The sequence below is a fragment of the Littorina saxatilis genome, linkage group LG8 (assembly GCF_037325665.1).
Source record: "Littorina saxatilis isolate snail1 linkage group LG8, US_GU_Lsax_2.0, whole genome shotgun sequence".
NCBI classification, from domain to species: Eukaryota; Metazoa; Mollusca; class Gastropoda; order Littorinimorpha; family Littorinidae; genus Littorina; species Littorina saxatilis.
In genome coordinates this window covers 24258627-24277101 of record NC_090252.1, presented here as the reverse complement: position 1 = coordinate 24277101, position 18475 = coordinate 24258627, and the positions used below count along the sequence as shown (strand labels likewise).

Sequence of the window (18475 nt, the reverse complement as noted above, 5' to 3'; positions counted from 1 at the left end):
ATATAACAATGTAAATATGTTGTTCATCATCTTTGTCTGGGCGAGAGGCCTTCTTTCAGAGTGGAGATAATGCTTTGACTAAACGCACCTTTTTCATTAAATTTAGTCAAGTTTTGAGTAATGTTTTAACCTAGATTGGGAAGCGAGACTAGAGACGTGGTGTGTGTGTGTGTGTGTGTGCGTGTGTGTGTGTGTGTGTTTGTGTGTGTGCGTGTATGTGTGTATGTGTGTGTCTGTGTGTGTGTGTGTATGTGTGTGTGTGTGTCAGTGTGTCTGTGTGTGTCTGTGTGTGTGTGTGTCTGTGTGGTTGTGCGTGTGTGTGTGTGTGTGCGCGCGTGCGTGCTTGTGTGTGGGTGTGTGCGCGCTTGCGTGCGCGAGTGCGTCTCTCTACCGAACAATGCCGTTGCGTATGCACGTCAATTAGCCATAACGCCATAACGCCATAACGCCATCGTGTAGACATTTAAGTAACTAATCATATTTCACCAACCCATGTCGGCTCAGCACTCAAAAGCAACAAGGCCATGGCAGTGCAACGATTTCAAAACACTACTTCAAGCATGAGATTCTCACGATGCTCCAACACAACGAACTCTATAAACCAAAACAAAACAGAGGGCTGTGACAGGCCAGTGACAGTGGCTTGTACTATGATTGGCACTGTAAGGCCAACAGATGACAGTGGAAATGAGACAGACACTCAAGACTTCTAATGCTGAAAGCGTACTGTCAGTATGACCGGAGCTCAGTCAAAGTGCAGTTATTGCATAATTTGCTAGGTAAATGACCCCTAAACTAATACAGAAAACTTTCCTGGAGATGATTTTGAAAGTTTGATTATTATATTTGGTGCAATCAAAAGATGTCGAAATAGAATCTTTTGTACAACCAGAAGAGTATTTAGTGTTTAAAATAAATTGTCTAATGATAATAAACATGCAATCAAACTGTGTCTGAAAAGAATCTTTTGCTCAACCAAAAGTTATCTAAAGAGAATGGTTTCAAAGAAAGTATTGATGAAATTTTAAGTTTGCGAACGAAAATATTTTGCGCAACAACATTTTTAATGAGTGATTATTTTGTACAATCAATCGTAATCTAAAGAGAATCTTTAGTGATGCCGAAAGTTGTCTGAAGAGAATTTAAAATGTCGTGGAAAATTATCCACAAAGAAACTTTAGTACAATTTTAGGATATGTTGAGTGCAAAAAAACACATATGAAAAGTTAAAGATGTTCACACACACACGCACGCACGCACGCACGCACACACGCACGCACGCACACACACACACGCATGCACGCACGCACGCACCCCCCACATACACACACACACACACACACACACACACACACACACACACACACACACACACACACACACACAGAGACATACACACACACACACGTAATCTAAAGAGAATCTTTAGTGATGCTGAAAGTTGTCTGAAGAGAATTTAAAATGTCGTGGAAAATTATCTTCAAAGAGACTTTAGTACAATTTTAGGAAATGTTTAGTGCTAAAAAAACACATATGAAAAGATTTTCACACACACGCACGCACGCACGCACGCACGCACGCACGCACACAAGCACGCACGCACACACGCACGCACCCACACACACACACACACACACACACACACACATACACACACTCACACACACTTCCACCGGTTATTTGGACCGATTTCACAGGCTGTGCTCTAAACCTGAACCAAAATCTACATCAATGTATGAAGATTCCATTCCAGTAGATCAACGTCCAGGGCCGGACCAAGTTCGTTTGAGGGGGGGGGGGGGGGGGGTTCCAACTGAAGGCAGGGGTCCAAAGTCCACATTTTTTTTTCTCTGAGAGGTACATTGGATGGCCAGGGGGGGGGGGGGGGGGGGTCCGGAACCCCAGGAACCCCCCCCCCCCTCCCAGATCCGGCCCTGACGTCTGTTGCTCTTCGCCATACTAGCGAAAAAGCAAGAGAAAGACGAGAGTTGCTATGAGAATGGATAACTTTGTTGCAACTTTTTTTTAAAAACAATTTACCTAGCCTTCTACTTTGAAAAGTGACAATTGTACAAATCACCGATCCCTGCTCACCATCTGACACACGTCATGCATTACGTCAAAGCTTGAGAGCGTCACGTGCACCAATCAAAAAACACCAACCAAGCAATATGCAAATTTGACCACAGAAGCAGTTTCCCGTGGGATGCAGTGGTAGAAAGTGACTTTTCCAAAAATGAATATAAAACCTCCGCCAAAAATGTAGAGTCAGTCACTCCGTCGGATTTAAGCAGCTCGACTAACACGACCTAGGAAGGAGATACTGACCATTGGAGTTTTCACAGAGAGGGACTCAAACATGAAATCTTTTCTGTTGGCCATCTTTGTTGGCCTGGCGCGTAAGTTTGTTTCTTATCATTTCCGACCGGTACCTGTATTTTTACCACACTTTTTGTTTTGTCATATAAGACGGATTTGGTATATTGGGCTCAGTTTTTATAAAATTAATAATTCATTCGCTTGCGGCTTCGCGGCAGGCGGAAGGAAAAATCAGCCAGATAAGTTTTCGTTATTGTTTGTCTGTGCACTTAAAAGACCGTTGGGTTGATATATTTGTGAATGTATTGTCTTGTCAATAACAAACGTTCCAACAACCTACCTTTCCTGTTTTTTTGATTCTAATTTCTTATAATTATTGCCTCTTGTGATTTCTGTGCGATCCAGATTTCATGTGAGTAGTCATCCAGGTTGCAAGTTGTGTATATATCCATTCGTCTTGTCATTGTATTTATTCATTCATTCTTGTAGTGGTGACATCGTCTTTATAGAGTTTGGTTCTAGTACATTCCATTAATGTTCGAGAGGTATTTTATTTTTTCGACGAGATATTTGTGACCCTCCACCACGGAATGAGTCGCATGTCACCTTTGCATGATGTTCATATTTTCACATTTTCATAACGAGATTTTTATGCTCTATCCAGTGGTGAAACCCGTTTTAGAAAAGAGCGAAAACTGTTTGAATTATAAGCCTGTGACTAAGGTGACCCACACACTGTTACCAGACACTCCCCTGACTTATATTAAGCCGAGCGCAGAACCGCGCGAGGTGACATGCGACTCATTTCGTGGTGGAGGGTCACATTTTGACAATACCAGTATATTTCAATCGCAAATGCGGCGCGCAAATATTTCCTTACTCCGCAGAGAAAGAATTGTAATACTTGCATAGATTGATTGTACGTGTACGTTTAGAACATTACAACATTTGTACAAAATACATCACCTAATGTAACTTGGAAAGTTAAGGATGTGACTTGGATTAGATGAAAAATAATTGGACTAACAGAAAATGGACACTCCTGTACTGTTACTGTTTGTATCATTAATTAACTACATTATTAATGACAGAAATCAAGAGAATGCATTCTATGCGCTATTTGTTGAACACAACAAGCATAGACAGGATAGACAGTTAATGCCACTAACTGGACCCCTGAATATTAAGAATGACCCTGGTACGTGTTCTATGGTACATTATTCTCGTTCTCGATTCTAACTACGTTGTTTCACTAGTAACGCATTGCAGCCGACTTTTGCAGCTGTCAACATTTCTATGTGCGTATGTCTCGTCGTTCACCCCGTCAATATCCAAAAATGAGCCCGCCTATCCTACGATATTAGTGTCATCTGAATGCTCGCTCTCTGAGTCTATCCATTGGGGATCACTGGGGTTTTGAGGTTTTGTTTGTGAAAGGCCATCCCACTTTATGTTTCCACGAATACTTGTTTTCATGCCAATTCGGTTTTCTCTAACTTTGTGTTTGTTTGTTTGTTTGTTTGTTTGTTTGTTTGTTTGTTTGTTCGTTCATGGGCTGAAACTCCCACGGCTTTTACGTGTATGACCGTTTTTACCCCGCCATTTAGGCAGCCATACGCGTACGCCGCTTTCGGAGGAAGCATGCTGGGTATTTTCGTGTTTCTATAACCCACCGAACTCTGACATGGATTACAGGATCTTTTTCGTGCGCACTTGGTCTTGTGCTTGCGTGTACACACGGGGGTGTTCGGACACCGAGGAGAGTCTGCACACAAAGTTGACTCTTAGAAATAAATCTCTCGCCGAACGTGGGGACGAACTCACGCTGACAGCGGCCAACTGGATACAAATCCAGCGCGCTACCGACTGAGCTACATCCCCGCCCTAACTTTTTGTTTAAAAGCAATGTCGTTTTTAAAAATGGGAGTATCCTTTTTAAATTCCAAGTGTTTGGCAGAGAATTTTGGTCCTCAATTTTTCTTGTAACATTTGCTTGTCTCTGAAAACATTTTACCGTTTTATGGCCATGCTCCGTTTTTTTAAAAGAACATTTTTTATTTTTATTTTTTTTATTTTTTTCATTACTTTATTGTCCCATCGCTGGGAAATTCGGGTCGCTTCCTCCCAGTGGAAAGCTAGCAGCAACGGAGTCGCGCTACCCAGGTGTCTGCGTGTTTAGGTGTATTCAGCCACCTGCACTTATGGCAGAATGACCAAGGTCTTTTACGTGCCATTGTGATGACACGGGGGTGGGACATGGCTTCCGTCTCTGGGTCTGCACATAAAGTTGACCCGTGTCCGTCCCGGCCCGAATTCGAACCTGCGACCTTCCGATCACAAGTCCAGTGCTCTACCAACTGAGCTACCGGGCCCCCTCCGAGCTACAGTTTATGTTTGTTTTGGTTGTTTCAGCGTGTTTGGGTTTTTGGGTTGGGGGAGATGGATTACATGTCTGACCTATCTTAATCAAACGGTTTTGCATTGTTCTATAGAAATAATTGAGGAAGATTTTTAAAAAAACTTTAAATAATATTAAGGAAACAATTTATACATAACTCGCATGCGCATCTTTCTTTTTTACTTAACATTTTTGTTTTCTTTGTTTCAGTTGCCAGTGTCGACGAAGACTGTGAGTACTAATACCAACACACAAACAAGAAGCAAAAATAAAACACACACACAAACAAGCAAACAAACAAACAAACACACAAACAAACAACATACAAAGAAACCTTCACCGTAAAACTCAACTCACAATTTCGACCAGAGCAATAATAAAATCAGTCGACAAAAAAAAACACAGTCAGATTTGACAGTTTCGTATCTGATGACAATTTCTTTAACAAACACACACACTAATTGACATGAAATAGTCAGACTTATTCCTTGATCGTGACCAACCATAATTTACAGTACGGTACATGCACACGCCGAAAACATTCGTGTTGCACAGGAACTGAATAGAACTCAGGTTGTACACCCTCAGCGGGAGCAGTGGCCAATTTGTGACATGTATTGTTAACATCCTACCAACAATATGTGACCCTCCACCACGGAATGAGTCGTATGTCACCTTTGCATGATTTTCATATTTTTACATTTTCCTAAAGAGTTGTGTATGCTCTATCCAGTGGTGAAAAACGTTTTAGAAAAGAGCAAAAACTGTTTGAGTTATACGCCTGTGACTAAGGTGACCCTCACACTGTTACCAGACACTCCCCGGACTTATATATTAAGCCTAGCGCAGAGCCGCGCGAGGTGACATGCGACTCATTTCGTGGTGGAGGGTCACATATAGTAATGTCTTCAATTCACCTGTTTCGTTTTCTTTTTTCTGTTCATTTCATTAACTCTATTATCCCAATGCTGGGACTGAATTCGGATCGCTTTCTCCAAGTAGAAAGCTAGCAGCAACAAGCGTCGCGCCACCCAGGTGTGTGCGTGTTTAGATGCAATCAGCCACCCGCACTTATGGCAGAATGACCGAGTTGTTTTACGTGCAAGATTGGTCATACGGGGGTGGGACATGGATACCGTCTTTAAGTCTGCGCATAAAGCTGACCCGTGTCCGCCCCTGCCTGGATTCGAACCCGCGACCCCAGGACCATAAGTCCAGTGCTCTACCAATTTGCTCCCTGTTGTATTGCAGCTTTCCGTCGTAACCGGCACTACATTTACCGGTACGAAGCCCAGCTGGTGACTGGAGCTCCCCAAAGCTCCAAGCTCTGGAGTGGTCTTCGTCTGACTGCAAACCTCAACCTTTACTTCCTCACGGACAAGAGAGTCACCGCTATTGTAAGTCAAAGCACTTTTTATTGTATATATATTTTTCAGAAAATGTTGACGCTGAATTTGTGCAGTTCTTGTTTATGTACGCAAAAATCTCTTTTATTTTATTTTAGATTATTGGTGTATTTCTTTTAAAGACTGGCATCTGATCAAATACGAAACAGATCGACAGACTGCTAAACTTCGAAACATGCAGAGAGACTGCTTACAATCCGAAATCAAGAAACACATGTAAAGGCACATTTCTTCTCGTGAAAATAGTTCGGCCTACCATTTCAAATCTCTCGAGTTTAAAAAAAAAGGGGGGATTTGATTGCTTGCCATTGTGACTTGGAAATTGTTTATGAATTAAAAGCCCACTAATCCTCTTGAAAGACCGTCTCAGATCTTGCCAGGCAAGACCCTCCCTCCACTTGGTCAAATCCAAAAAATCAACACCCTGACTGCGTGCTATGGTGAGCAAAAACATGTTGATGAATTCATTTCCGAACAAGGCACCTGTGCCTTTTACAAAATGTATTCTGTAAAACAAATACCAGTGTGCACAGCGAACACCCAGGCTGTTCATTTTTGGTATATGACCAAATGGAGGGGTGGTTTTATTCCGTGTTAAAGCCTGGCCTTTAAACAAACACTAGTGGCATTTATTTTAGAAAGATTATGTATGAGTGCGCCTTGAGTCGCCTTGTGGTGAGATATGTGCGCCTTGAGTCGCCTTGTGGGGAGATATGTGCGCCTTATAAATTCTCGTATTATTATTATTAATATTATTATTATTATTTTTACTTTACATGACTGTGCTCTAACGTTGTGTGTTGCTTAATCCGTGCGCAGCTGACGGAGGTGAACGTGCAGAAGATAGACAGGTTCGTGCAGAACCGGAGCCCAAGCTTCTTCATGATGGATGAGGAGCAGCTCCTGGAGGGCGTGCAGGGTGACGTCAACAGCGTCATGATCCGCCAGCTCGAGCTCCCCTTCGGCTTCACGTGAGTAATACGTCACCTTCGTCTTCTAAAGCATGTCCTTAATTGGTCGAAGTCGACTACACAAACTATTCTTCGCGAAGCTATTGCTGCACAAAGCTACAGCAATGCATTTTCGGTAAAAGGCCTTCGCCCAGACTTTGCGAAGTCGACGTTCGGACAGGCTCTAGCACAAGTCGTGATACGACGAGTAAGACAACTTCTATAACTACTATTATGAGTACCACTAAAATAACAAAAGTACCACTACAACTTCTGCCATGACATCTCCTTCACTTATCAGAACGTGTGTGGGGTGGGTAAACCACCCTAACATCTGATGACTTATACCCCGCCTTAGGCAATCAGCGCCCTTATGAAAAGGACAATTTTGAGTCAAACCCACACTTTCCGGCTTCATGCAAACACACACACACACACACACGCGCACGCACGAGCACACGCACACAGACAAACACTCACACACACACACAGACACACACAAACACACACACACAGACACACACACAGACACACACAAACACACACACACACGAGCACACGCACACACACACGCACACACACGCACGAGCACGCGCACACAGACACAGACAGACACACACACACACACACACACACACACACACACACACACGCACGCACCCACGCGCGCACGCACGCACACACACATACACACTCCTGACTCCCACCCACCCCGTCCCCCACACCTACCCCTCCCTTTCATTACACACACACACATCCACACCCCAGCCCCACCCCAGTTTTCCTCACACTAAAGCCACCCTTAACTCTGAAGACTGAAAGCACAAGCTGACCCTTTCAGGTGGAACAAGGGCAGCGTGGAAGGCGTGGCATTTGAGCGCAACGAGCCGCTGTGGAGCAGCAACATCAAGCGAGGAGTCATCGGCATCTTCCAGGTCAACCTGGACCGCAAGCTCTCCCTTGACCCCCTGCCCGACAGCTCCGTCCAGTTCGACCCCATCATGCCGTCCTACACCGTCTGGGAGGTCAGTATAGGGCGACCAAAGCACAGTGGTTCCTGCGATGAAAGGACACCCTTGGGACTCGCCCCAAAAGTCCCTACATTGCAGGTGTCCTGTCATGACAGGCATATTTTGGTAGAGAGAAAGAAGAAAGGGACACCAGCGGGTGTCTTTGTAAGAGGTATGTCCTCTCATCAGAGGGACCACACATTACAGGTACCACTGTATTGCCATAACATTTTAAAGCCACAGTCCTTCCCCTGTAAATAATTCGGTTCACCATCTCAGAACTGCCCATGCTCTTGTGCGGGATAAGTTAATCATGCCTTCCTTCACAGTAAATCGACGAAAGTATTGCCATTTCCCATTTGAGCCTTACATTTTGCACCTTCAAGCCACAGCCCTTACCCATGTACGCGATTCAGTTCATCATCTCACACCTGTCCATGTTCTTGTACAGGATAAGTCAACCATGCTTTCCTACACAGTAAATCGACGAAAGTATTGCTTTTTACCATTTGAACCTTACATTGTGCACCTTAAATGAACAGACCTTATTGTGTAAACGATTCGGCTGACCATCTCAAACCTGTCCATACTCTTATTTGGGACTAGCAGTTGAGCCCGGCTTCGCCTGGGAGGAAGCGGAGCCCTGTAGCAATTTAAGACGCTCGCTATCCCATTATCATTAGCTTTACCTCCTTTGTTTGGATACAAGAGTTATCTCCGTTACCTTCTAGAAATTTCCGGAACTGTCCAGTTAATTTTTCTTTCTTCATTTCTTCCCCTTATAGGAGCAATAGCGAGTCTCTAATATCACTGGCATGATGTGCTTACTACAGGTGAACAGTAGGCACTGAACTGGTCTTGCACCATATAGGCTGTATTCAATAAATGGGAGGTCCATAATCTGAGAAAGGAAACAATGAATCAAGAAACTAAAACCCAGGTGCACATCTGCGGCACCTAGGGAGTGTACGTGCACACTATCTTGTTCCTGCCTTTTGCCATCTCAGAGGTATGGCGACCACAGACAGACAGACACACACACACACACACACACACACAGACAGACACTCTCTTTCTCTTCGCCCGGGAGTAAGCGGAGCCCTGTTGCAATTTAAGACGCTCGCTATCCCATTATGATTAGCTTTACCTCCTTTGTTTGGACACAAAAAAAGAGTTATCTCCCTTACCTTCTAGAAATTTCCGGAACTGTCCAGTTAATTTTTCATTCTTCATTTCTTCCCCTCATAGGAGCAATAGCGAGTCTCTAATATCACTGGCATGATGTGCTTGCTACAGGTGAACAGTAGGCACTGAACTGGTCTTGCACCATATAGGCTGTATTCAATAAATGGGAGGTCCATAATCTGAGAAAGGAAACAATGAATCAAGAAACTAAAACCCAGGTGCACATCTGCGGCACCTAGGGAATGTACGTGCACACTATCTTGTTCCTGCCTCTTGCCATCTCAGAGGTATGGCGACCACAGACAAAAAAGAGTTATCTCCCTTACCTTCTAGAAATTTCCGGAACTGTCCAGTTAATTTTTCATTCTTCATTTCTTCCCCTCATAGGAGCAATTATAGCGAGTCTCTAATATCACTGGCATGATGTGCTTGCTACAGGTGAACAGTAGGCACTGAACTGGTCTTGCACCATATAGGCTGTATTCAATAAATGGGAGGTCCATAATCTGAGAAAGGAAACAATGAATCAAGAAACTAAAACCCAGGTGCACATCTGCGGCACCTAGGGAGTGTACGTGCACACTATCTTGTTCCTGCCTCTTGCCATCTCAGAGGTATGGCGACCACAGACAGACACACACACAGACAGACACTCTCATTTATTTATATGTATAGATAAGCCGGTGTAACACGAAATTTTTACTCCACGAAAAGTTTACTCCGGTGTAAAAATTTCGTACGAAAACGATTGTGAAGTCTCATCGACCGATTACCTCCCGTTTTTTATTTTTTATTTTTTTTTTTGGTGCGAAAAGCGAAAAAAACCTTTTGGGTCGGCGCTTAAAAATAGGGTCGGTCGGGTTACCGGAAACAGACATATTTTTCTTTTTGGCCTTATCAATATGTGTCTCATTTTTTTCAGAGCACGACTTTTGGCTACTGTCGCACAACATACACGCCAAAGCCCGAACCCATTCCTAACGGTTTCTACCTGACCAAGGTCCGTGACTACGCCTCCTGTGTGAAGACATCTCCCATGTCTCTCGTCTTCAACAACGCTAACAAAGAAGAAGGGACATCCACTGTGAGTTATGTGTCGCTTGTCTATCTATATTGCTTGTCTATCTATATTGCTTGTCTATCTATATTGCTTGTCTATCTATATTGCTTGTCTATCTATATTGCTTGTCTATCTATATTGCTTGTCTATCTATATTGCTTGTCTATCTATATTGCTTGTCTATCTATATTGCTTGTCTATCTATATTGCTTGTCTATCTATATTGCTTGTCTATCTATATTGCTTGTCTATCTATATCACTTGTCTATCTATATTGCTTGTCTATCTATATTGCTTGTCTATCTATATCACTTGTCTATCTATATTGCTTGTCTATCTATATTGCTTGTCTATCTATATTGCTTGTCTATCTATATTGCTTGTCTATCTATATTGCTTGTCTATCTATATTGCTTGTCTATCTATATCGCGTGTCTATCTATATTGCTTGTCTATCTATATTGCTTGTCTATCTATATTGCTTGTCTATCTATATTGCTTGTCTATCTATATTGCTTGTCTATCTATATTGCTTGTCTATCTATATCGCTTGTCTATCTATATCGCTTGTCTATCTATATCACTTGTCTATCTATATCGCTTGTCTATCTATATTGCTTGTCTATCTATATTGCTTGTCTATCTATATTGCTTGTCTATCTATATTGCTTGTCTATCTATATTGCTTGTCTATCTATATTGCTTGTCTATCTATATTGCTTGTCTATCTATATTGCTTGTCTATCTATATTGCTTGTCTATCTATATTGCTTGTCTATCTTATCGCTTGTCTATCTATATCGCTTGTCTATCTATATCGCTTGTCTATCTATATTGCTTGTCTATCTATATTGCTTGTCTATCTATATTGCTTGTCTATCTATATTGCTTGTCTATCTATATTGCTAGTCTATCTATATTGCTTGTCTATCTATATTGCTTGGAAAAGAACCGCGGGACTGAATGTGTTAGTTGAGTGAACAATTCTTGCTGAATCAGAAAGTGTAAACATTGTGAGTAGACTTGTCGCTGTCTTTTTGGAAACGCTGTATCAAATGTGTTATTTAAATACGAATTCTTGGTAAATCAGTTTGTAAATCATATCTGTTGTCCGCAGAAATAGCAAGCACTAATTGTTAGTCGCTTTCCTTTTTTCGTTGATTTAGTATTGAGAACGAAGGAAATTAAATGCGTTATTTGAATAAACTTTTTGGGTAAATCCGTTGATAAGGACTGTTGTTGTATTGCATTTCAGCTTGGTGGCTTAATAATTAATTAATGACTTTGGTCATTAAAAATCGGAAAATTGTAAAAATTTTTTTTTTTATAAAACGATTCAAATTTACGTTCATCTTATTTTCCATCATTTTCTGATTCCAAACACATATACATATGTTATATTTGGATTAAAAACAAGCTCTGAAAATTAAAAATATAAAAATTATTATCAAAATTAAATTGTCGAAATCAATTTAAAAACACTTTCATCTTATTCCTTGTCGGTTCCTGATTCCAAAAACATATAGATATGATATGTTTGGATTAAAAACACGCTCAGAAAGTTAAAACGAAGAGAGGTACAGAAAAGCGTGCTATCCTTCTCAGCGCAACTACTACCCCGCTCTTCTTGTCAATTTCACTGCCTTTGCCATGAGCGGTGGACTGACGATGCTACGAGTATACGGTCTTGCTGAAAAATTGCATTGCGTTCCGTTTCATTCTGTGAGTTCGACAGCTACTTGACTAAATGTTGTATTTTCGCATTACGCGACTTGTTTTCATATTTAGTCAAGTTTTGTTTCTTCTTCTCTCTTTTTACATTCAGTCAAGTTTTGACTAAATGTTTTAACATAGAGGGGGGATCGAGACGAGGATCGTGGTGTATGTGTGTGTGTGTGTGTGTGTGTGTGTGTGTGTGTGTGTGTGTGTGTGTGTGTGTGTGTCTGTGCGTGTGTGTGTGTGTGTGTCTGTCTGTCTGTCAGTCTGTGCGTGTGTGTGTGTAGAGCGATTCAGACTAAACTACTGGACCGATCTTTATGAAATTTGACATGAGAGTTCCTTGGAATGATATCCCCGGACGTGTTTTTTATGTTTTCGATAAATACCTTTGATTACGTCATATCCGGCTCTTTGTAAAAGTTGAGGCGGCACTGTCACAACCTCATTTTTCAATCAAATTGATTGAAATTTTGGCAAAGCAATCTTCGACAAAGGCCGGACTTTGGTATTGCATTTCAGCTTGGTGGCTTAAAAAATAATGAATGACTTTGGTCATTAAAATCGGAAACTTGTCATTAAATTTTTTTTTAAACGATCCAAAAATAATTTCATCTTATTCTTCATAATTTTTTTATTCCAAAAACATATACATATGTTATATTTGGATTACAAACAAGCTCTAAAAAAATTAAAAATATGAAAATTATGATTGAAATTAATTTTCCAAAATCGGTTTAAAAACAATTTCATCTAATTCCTTGTCGGTCCCTGATTCCAAAAACATATAGATATGATATGTTTGGATTAAAAACAAACTCAGTAAGCTAAAAAGAATAGGCATACAGAAAAGCGTGTTATCCTGCTCAGCGCGACCACTACCGCACTATTCTGCATGGCTTGTCGATTTCACTGCCTTTGCCACGAGCGGTGAACTGACGAAACTACGAGTATGTGGTCTTGGTGAAAAAAGCAGTGCGTTCAGTTTCATTCTGTGAGTTCGACAGCTTGACTAAATGTTGTCATTTCGCCTTACGAGACTTGTTTCTTTTTCTTTTTCTTCTTTCTTGGCGCACAAACTTGGAAAACTCATGTCATAAGCGTCGACATTGTATTGAATTCAAAAGCAATGTTCTTTATTTGCACAGACAAAGCACTTGGACATGCAAGGGGCAGTGACCTATGCCATCAAGGGCGACAAGTCCAACTTCATCATCTGGACGGCTGTGGGTGAGAGCAAGGTGGTCTTCACCCCCTACTCCTACAAACAGGGCAACGTGCAAACCTCAATCAAGTGAGTAACGTATGCGACGGGCGCTGTGGCGTGGTGGTTAGACGTCGGCCTCCTAATCAGGAGGTCGTGAGTTCGAATCCCGGTGGGTTAAGAGTGGAGATTTTTCCGATCTCCCAGGTCAACTTATGTGCAGACCTGCTAGTGACTTAACCCCCTTCGTGTGTACACGCAAGCACAAGACCAAGTGCGCACGGAAAGGATCCTGTAATCCATGTCAGAGTTCGGTGGGTTATAGAAACACGAAAATACCCAGCATGCCTCACCTGAAATCGGCGTATGCTGCCTGAATGGCGGGGTAAAAACGGTCATACACGTAAAAATCCACTCGTGCTAAAAACGTGAGTGAACGTGGGAGTCTAAGCCCATGAACGAAGAAGAAGAAGACGAATTGATTTGATTGTTGTTGCTTTTTGGGTCCAGCGGACCATATAGGCCAAATCAGGAACCCGAAGAAGAAGAAGTAACGTATGCATCGCTCTGTAGATTGAAGTTCAGTGTCCCAAATTTAAGAAACAATTGCAATCTTTCGTCATAATCAAGAATAAAAATGTCCCAAATTATCGTTCCCCGTCAGCAGCACGCCATGTGGTTATGCCCCTTGAGCTTGAACACAAAGTTTACGGAATGAATCAAGTTTCAAAATCAAAATTCTTGCTTTTCATCACGATTTTTGCAACCAAATGTCATTACTTCCGTAATTGACTTTAATTGACGTTAACGTGATTAATTCTTTTCAGCCAATTCCGTTAACTGAAGTGGAATTTCTTGTTTGTATCTTCAGTTTTTGTCTTATTTTATTTATTAAGGAGATTTCTATAGCGCATAACTAAAAGCACTATGCGCTTTTCTTGTTTGTAGACAAATTCCATGACTTCCGCGAAAGTTCTTGTTTGTAGCCAAATTCCATGACTTCAGCGAAATTTCTTTTTTGTAGACAAATTCCATGACTTCCGCGAAAGTTCTTGTTTGTAGCCAAATTGCTTTTCGTCGGTGGAATTTTTTGTTTGTATCCAACACCTTTGACTTCAGCGTGATTTCTTGTTTGTATCCAAAGTCGTTGTCTTCAGCGAAAGTTCTTTGTTTGTAGCCAAATTCCATAACTCCAGCGACAGTTCTTATTTGTAGCCAAATTCTTTGACTTCGGTGGAATTTCTTATTTGTAGCCAAATTCCATGGCTTCATCGAAATGTATTGTTTGCAGCCAAATTCCTTGACTTCAGTGGCATTTCGCATTTGTGGCCAAATTCCATGGCTTCATCGAAAGTTCTTTTTTTGCCGCCAAATCCCGTGGCTTCAGTGGAATTCCTCAATTTAGCTCAATTCCCTTATGTCAGCCAAATTCCATCACCTCAATGGAATTTATTATTTGCAGCCAAACGGTGTACCTGCTGACTGCCAAGGACATTCAGAACCCCCGCCCACCCGCCGTGGTAGCCCGAAAAGACGAGAACTGCACCCTGGCTATGGTTATGCCAATCAATTGGGTGGAGGACAGAAAACCATACGTCATTGGTTTCCACAGCGAAATGAAGAGGCCAATCTCTCCCTGGGGAATTAAAAAGGTACAGTTAAGGCAATCCTTATGTCAGGCAGTAAAATCAAACTTGGAGAATACATGGAATAACCTTTGGTGCTATGTGGTGCCATCTAAGTTTAGAAATTGGCACGGAATCATCTTACCAAATTCCGGATCCCTCTCTTTTGTTGTTGAGCTGGAAGGGGTAGCACGTGCACCCCGTGCACCCCCTTCCCTGTGTCCACCCCCGTCTCAGTATCTGGAATATCTCGTTCTCAGCTTGACCAGCTGCTGACCTGGGTTGCCAACGCAACCAGTGCGTACCCGTGCAAGGAGGCGATGATGACCATGCAGACCCTGATGGAGCTCATTCGCCAGTCGAAGCCCGCCGTTCTCGAGGACCTCATGGACAGAGTCATCAGCTACAGGAACATGCCTGCCAACCCTCTGGGTCCTGTCAAATTGTAAGTGAAATTTTTCTTCTTGCCCTGTGCCTCTCTGCGTTTACCGTAGAGACGGTTGGGCGTGGTGACTTGAGATTTCTTTCGCAGAAACACCGCGAGTTCTCAGCTCCCTTGAAAACAATGATCGCTTTGCCTCTTTTCGTCTCACTTGTTAACAATATTGTTAGTGATCTCAGGTAAACTACACGTAAATGTGCCATACATGGCTAGATACTTGTCTGTGTGTTTGTGTTTTTTTGTTGTTGCAACCTGATTTTTGTGTGAGTTTAATTCCACTCGCGAAACAGTACAGCTACAGCAACGTGAACAAATCTTTAGTGTGCCTTTGAAAGAAGAGTGACGGGCGCAGTGGCGTGGTGGTAAGACGTCAGCCTCCTAATCGGGAAGTCGTGAGTTCGAATCCCGGTCGCTGCCGCCTGGTGGGTTAAGAGTGGAGATTTTTTTGATCTCCCAGGTCAACTTCTGTGCAGACCTGCTAGTGACTTAACCCCCTTCGTGTGTACACGCAAGTACAAGACCAAGTGCGCACGGGAAAAAATCCTGTAATCCATGTCAGAGTTCGGTGAGTTAGGGAAACACGAAAATACCCCGCATGCCTACTCAACGAAAGCGGAGTGAAGTTGACTATGCTCTCAGAGTATAGTTTGGGGAACCCAAATGGGCAAACGAGCTCACACGTAGCCTAACCAGAACATTCTGGAACGCTGAAGAAGAAGAAGGAAGAAGAATGTTGTTGAAAGTGTTACGCAATCATGGCAAAGCTTCTAAAGGCATGTGAGCCCCGCTTTTGTATACTTAAGGCCAACAAAAAAATAGTCTGTTTACGGTAACCCGACCGACCCTATTTTTTTTCGCGCGACCCTAGACTTTTTTTTTGCATTTAAGAAAAGAAACAAAAAAAAGAAAAAAAATCTCAAAATAATGTAAAAATGTGGGTTTTTTGGGAAAAAAAAAATCCCGACCTACCGACCCTATTTTTTTGGGCCTATGTTACCGTAAACAGACCTAATTTTTTTGGCCTAACCCAAATTTGGAAGTACATTGGAAGCTCTTTGTTAAGACCGCCGAATGTAAGACATCCTCGTTCTTGAGACCATCGTTTCTGAGATGTTCTATTCATAACGTAACCTCTGTAAAAAAAAAACGCAACACGGTGGCCTAGTGGTAAGGCGTCCGCCCAGTGAGCGGGAGGTCGTGGGTTCGAACCCCGGCCGGGTCTTTAAAATTGGCAATCTAGTGGCTGCTCCGCCTGGCGTCTGGCATTATGGGGTTAGTGCTAGGACTGGTTGGTCCGGTGTCAGAATAATGTGACTGGGTGAGACATGAAGCCTGTGCTGCGACTTCTGTCTTGTGTGTGGCGCACGTTAAATGTCAAAGCAGCACCGCCCTGATATGGCCCTTCGTGGTCGGCTGGGCGTTAAGCAAACAAACAAACAAACAAACAACCTCTGTAAATCTACCTCCATTTTAAAACGCCCTCCTTTGTAAGACCTGGTTTTCTCAGATTGTTTTTTGAAGGTTTCAATAGGGGGAGTTCCACTATGTCAACATGTTTCTATTCTTATCTTACTCTTACTCGTGTACACTACATTGGGGTGTGCACGTTAAAGATCCCATGATTGACAAAGGGGTCTTTCCTGGCAAAATTGTATAGGCATAGATAAAAAAAATGTCCACCAAAAAACCCGTGTGACTTGGAATAATAGGCCGTGAAAAGTAGGATATGCGCCGAAATGGCTGCGATCTGCTGGTCGATGTGAATGCGTGATGTATTGTGTAAACAATTCCATCTCACACGGCATAAATAGATCCCTGCGCCTTGAGTCCGAGTCTGGAGATACGCGCGCAATTTAAGACTTCATATAACTACAACTCTTATCTTACCCTACCTTACCTTACCTTACCTTACCTTACCTTACCTTACCTCACCTCACCTCACCTCACCTTACCTTATCTTACCTTACCTTACCTCACCTCGCCTTACCTTACCTTACCTTACCTTGCCTTACCTTACCTCACCTCACCTCACCTCACCTCACCTCACCCTACCTTACCTTACCTTACCTTACCTTACCTCACCTCACCTCACCTCACCTTACCTTACTTCACCTCATGCTCACCTCACCTTACCTTACCTTACCTTACCTCACCTCACCTCACCTCACCTCACCTCAACTCACCTTACCTTACCTTACCTTACCTCACCTCTCCTCGCCTTACCTTACCTCGGCTTACCTTACCTTACCTCACCTCTCCTTGCCTTACCTCGCCTTACCTTACCTAACCTCACCTTACCTTACCTGACCTTACCTTACCTTACTTCACCTCACCTCACCTCACCTCACCGTGTGTTTTAACAGCAAGGTGTACTGGGACCTGCTGACCACAGCCGGTACCACGGGGTGTGCCAGTGTCCTGCTGGAGAAGTGCTTGCAGGACGACGGGGCTCTCAACAGGCAGTGCATCTCCGCCGTGGTCGGCGTCGGCATGTACACACCTCCCTCTGAAGTCATCATCAGCAAGCTGATCGTGAGTAGCAGTGTTGTACCCAGGGCCGAGGTGCACGAGAAATTTACCAGCCGGGTGGGAGCCAGCCGCGGTTGTGTTGGATCGGTTCAAATTGAGATTTGTTTGTGATTTCAACGAATCAGACCCCGCGGTTTGTGAGTTCACATCCGTTTTGGATGGCACCCCCCTTTCGGTGCGTGCACCACAACCCTGTACTCGCGGTAGTCTTACAATGACAGTCGGACCACCGTTTCGTCACCCGACTGCGGTTGCCCGACTGTGCTTGTCCAAACGCAGCACTGTAATCGGGCTACTCTCTGTGCTAAGAGGCCCAGGCGTTCTGACTGAAAATGATTTCATGTAACCCAATTTTGTCGGATTACTGTAGATCTCTCATTCAACTGCAGTTGAGCGACTGTGTTTCTGAGTTATGAAACTGGTCGCTACACTCGGTCTTCGGTCATTTACGCATACCTTTTGATCTGACGTAATGTTCTAACAATAGCTACATATAGAAACATGAAAGAATAAAGGAAAAACAGAACGGAAGAAAGAAATGAAACAAGTCGCGTAAGGTGAAAATACAATATTTAGTCAAGTAGCTGTCGAACTCACAGAATGAAACTGAACGCAATGCCATTTTTCAGCA

At 42.8% G+C, this 18475-nt stretch overlaps 1 protein-coding gene across 1 annotated transcript in view; it reads left to right on the top strand.

Moving 5' to 3' along the window:
- The first annotated feature begins 2263 nt into the window (after nucleotides 1-2263).
- The window catches only part of LOC138973104 (uncharacterized), a 62283-nt gene continuing 46071 nt past the window's right edge, over nucleotides 2264-18475 (top strand). Inside the window, exons 1-10 of the mRNA XM_070345765.1 lie at nucleotides 2264-2399; nucleotides 4928-4948; nucleotides 5969-6114; nucleotides 6943-7094; nucleotides 7915-8098; nucleotides 10191-10352; nucleotides 13193-13338; nucleotides 14711-14900; nucleotides 15134-15318; nucleotides 17679-17847. Coding sequence (XP_070201866.1) covers nucleotides 2360-2399; nucleotides 4928-4948; nucleotides 5969-6114; nucleotides 6943-7094; nucleotides 7915-8098; nucleotides 10191-10352; nucleotides 13193-13338; nucleotides 14711-14900; nucleotides 15134-15318; nucleotides 17679-17847 — 1395 coding nt within the window. The 5' untranslated portion in view covers nucleotides 2264-2359. The remainder of the gene's footprint in view (nucleotides 2400-4927; nucleotides 4949-5968; nucleotides 6115-6942; nucleotides 7095-7914; nucleotides 8099-10190; nucleotides 10353-13192; nucleotides 13339-14710; nucleotides 14901-15133; nucleotides 15319-17678; nucleotides 17848-18475) is intronic.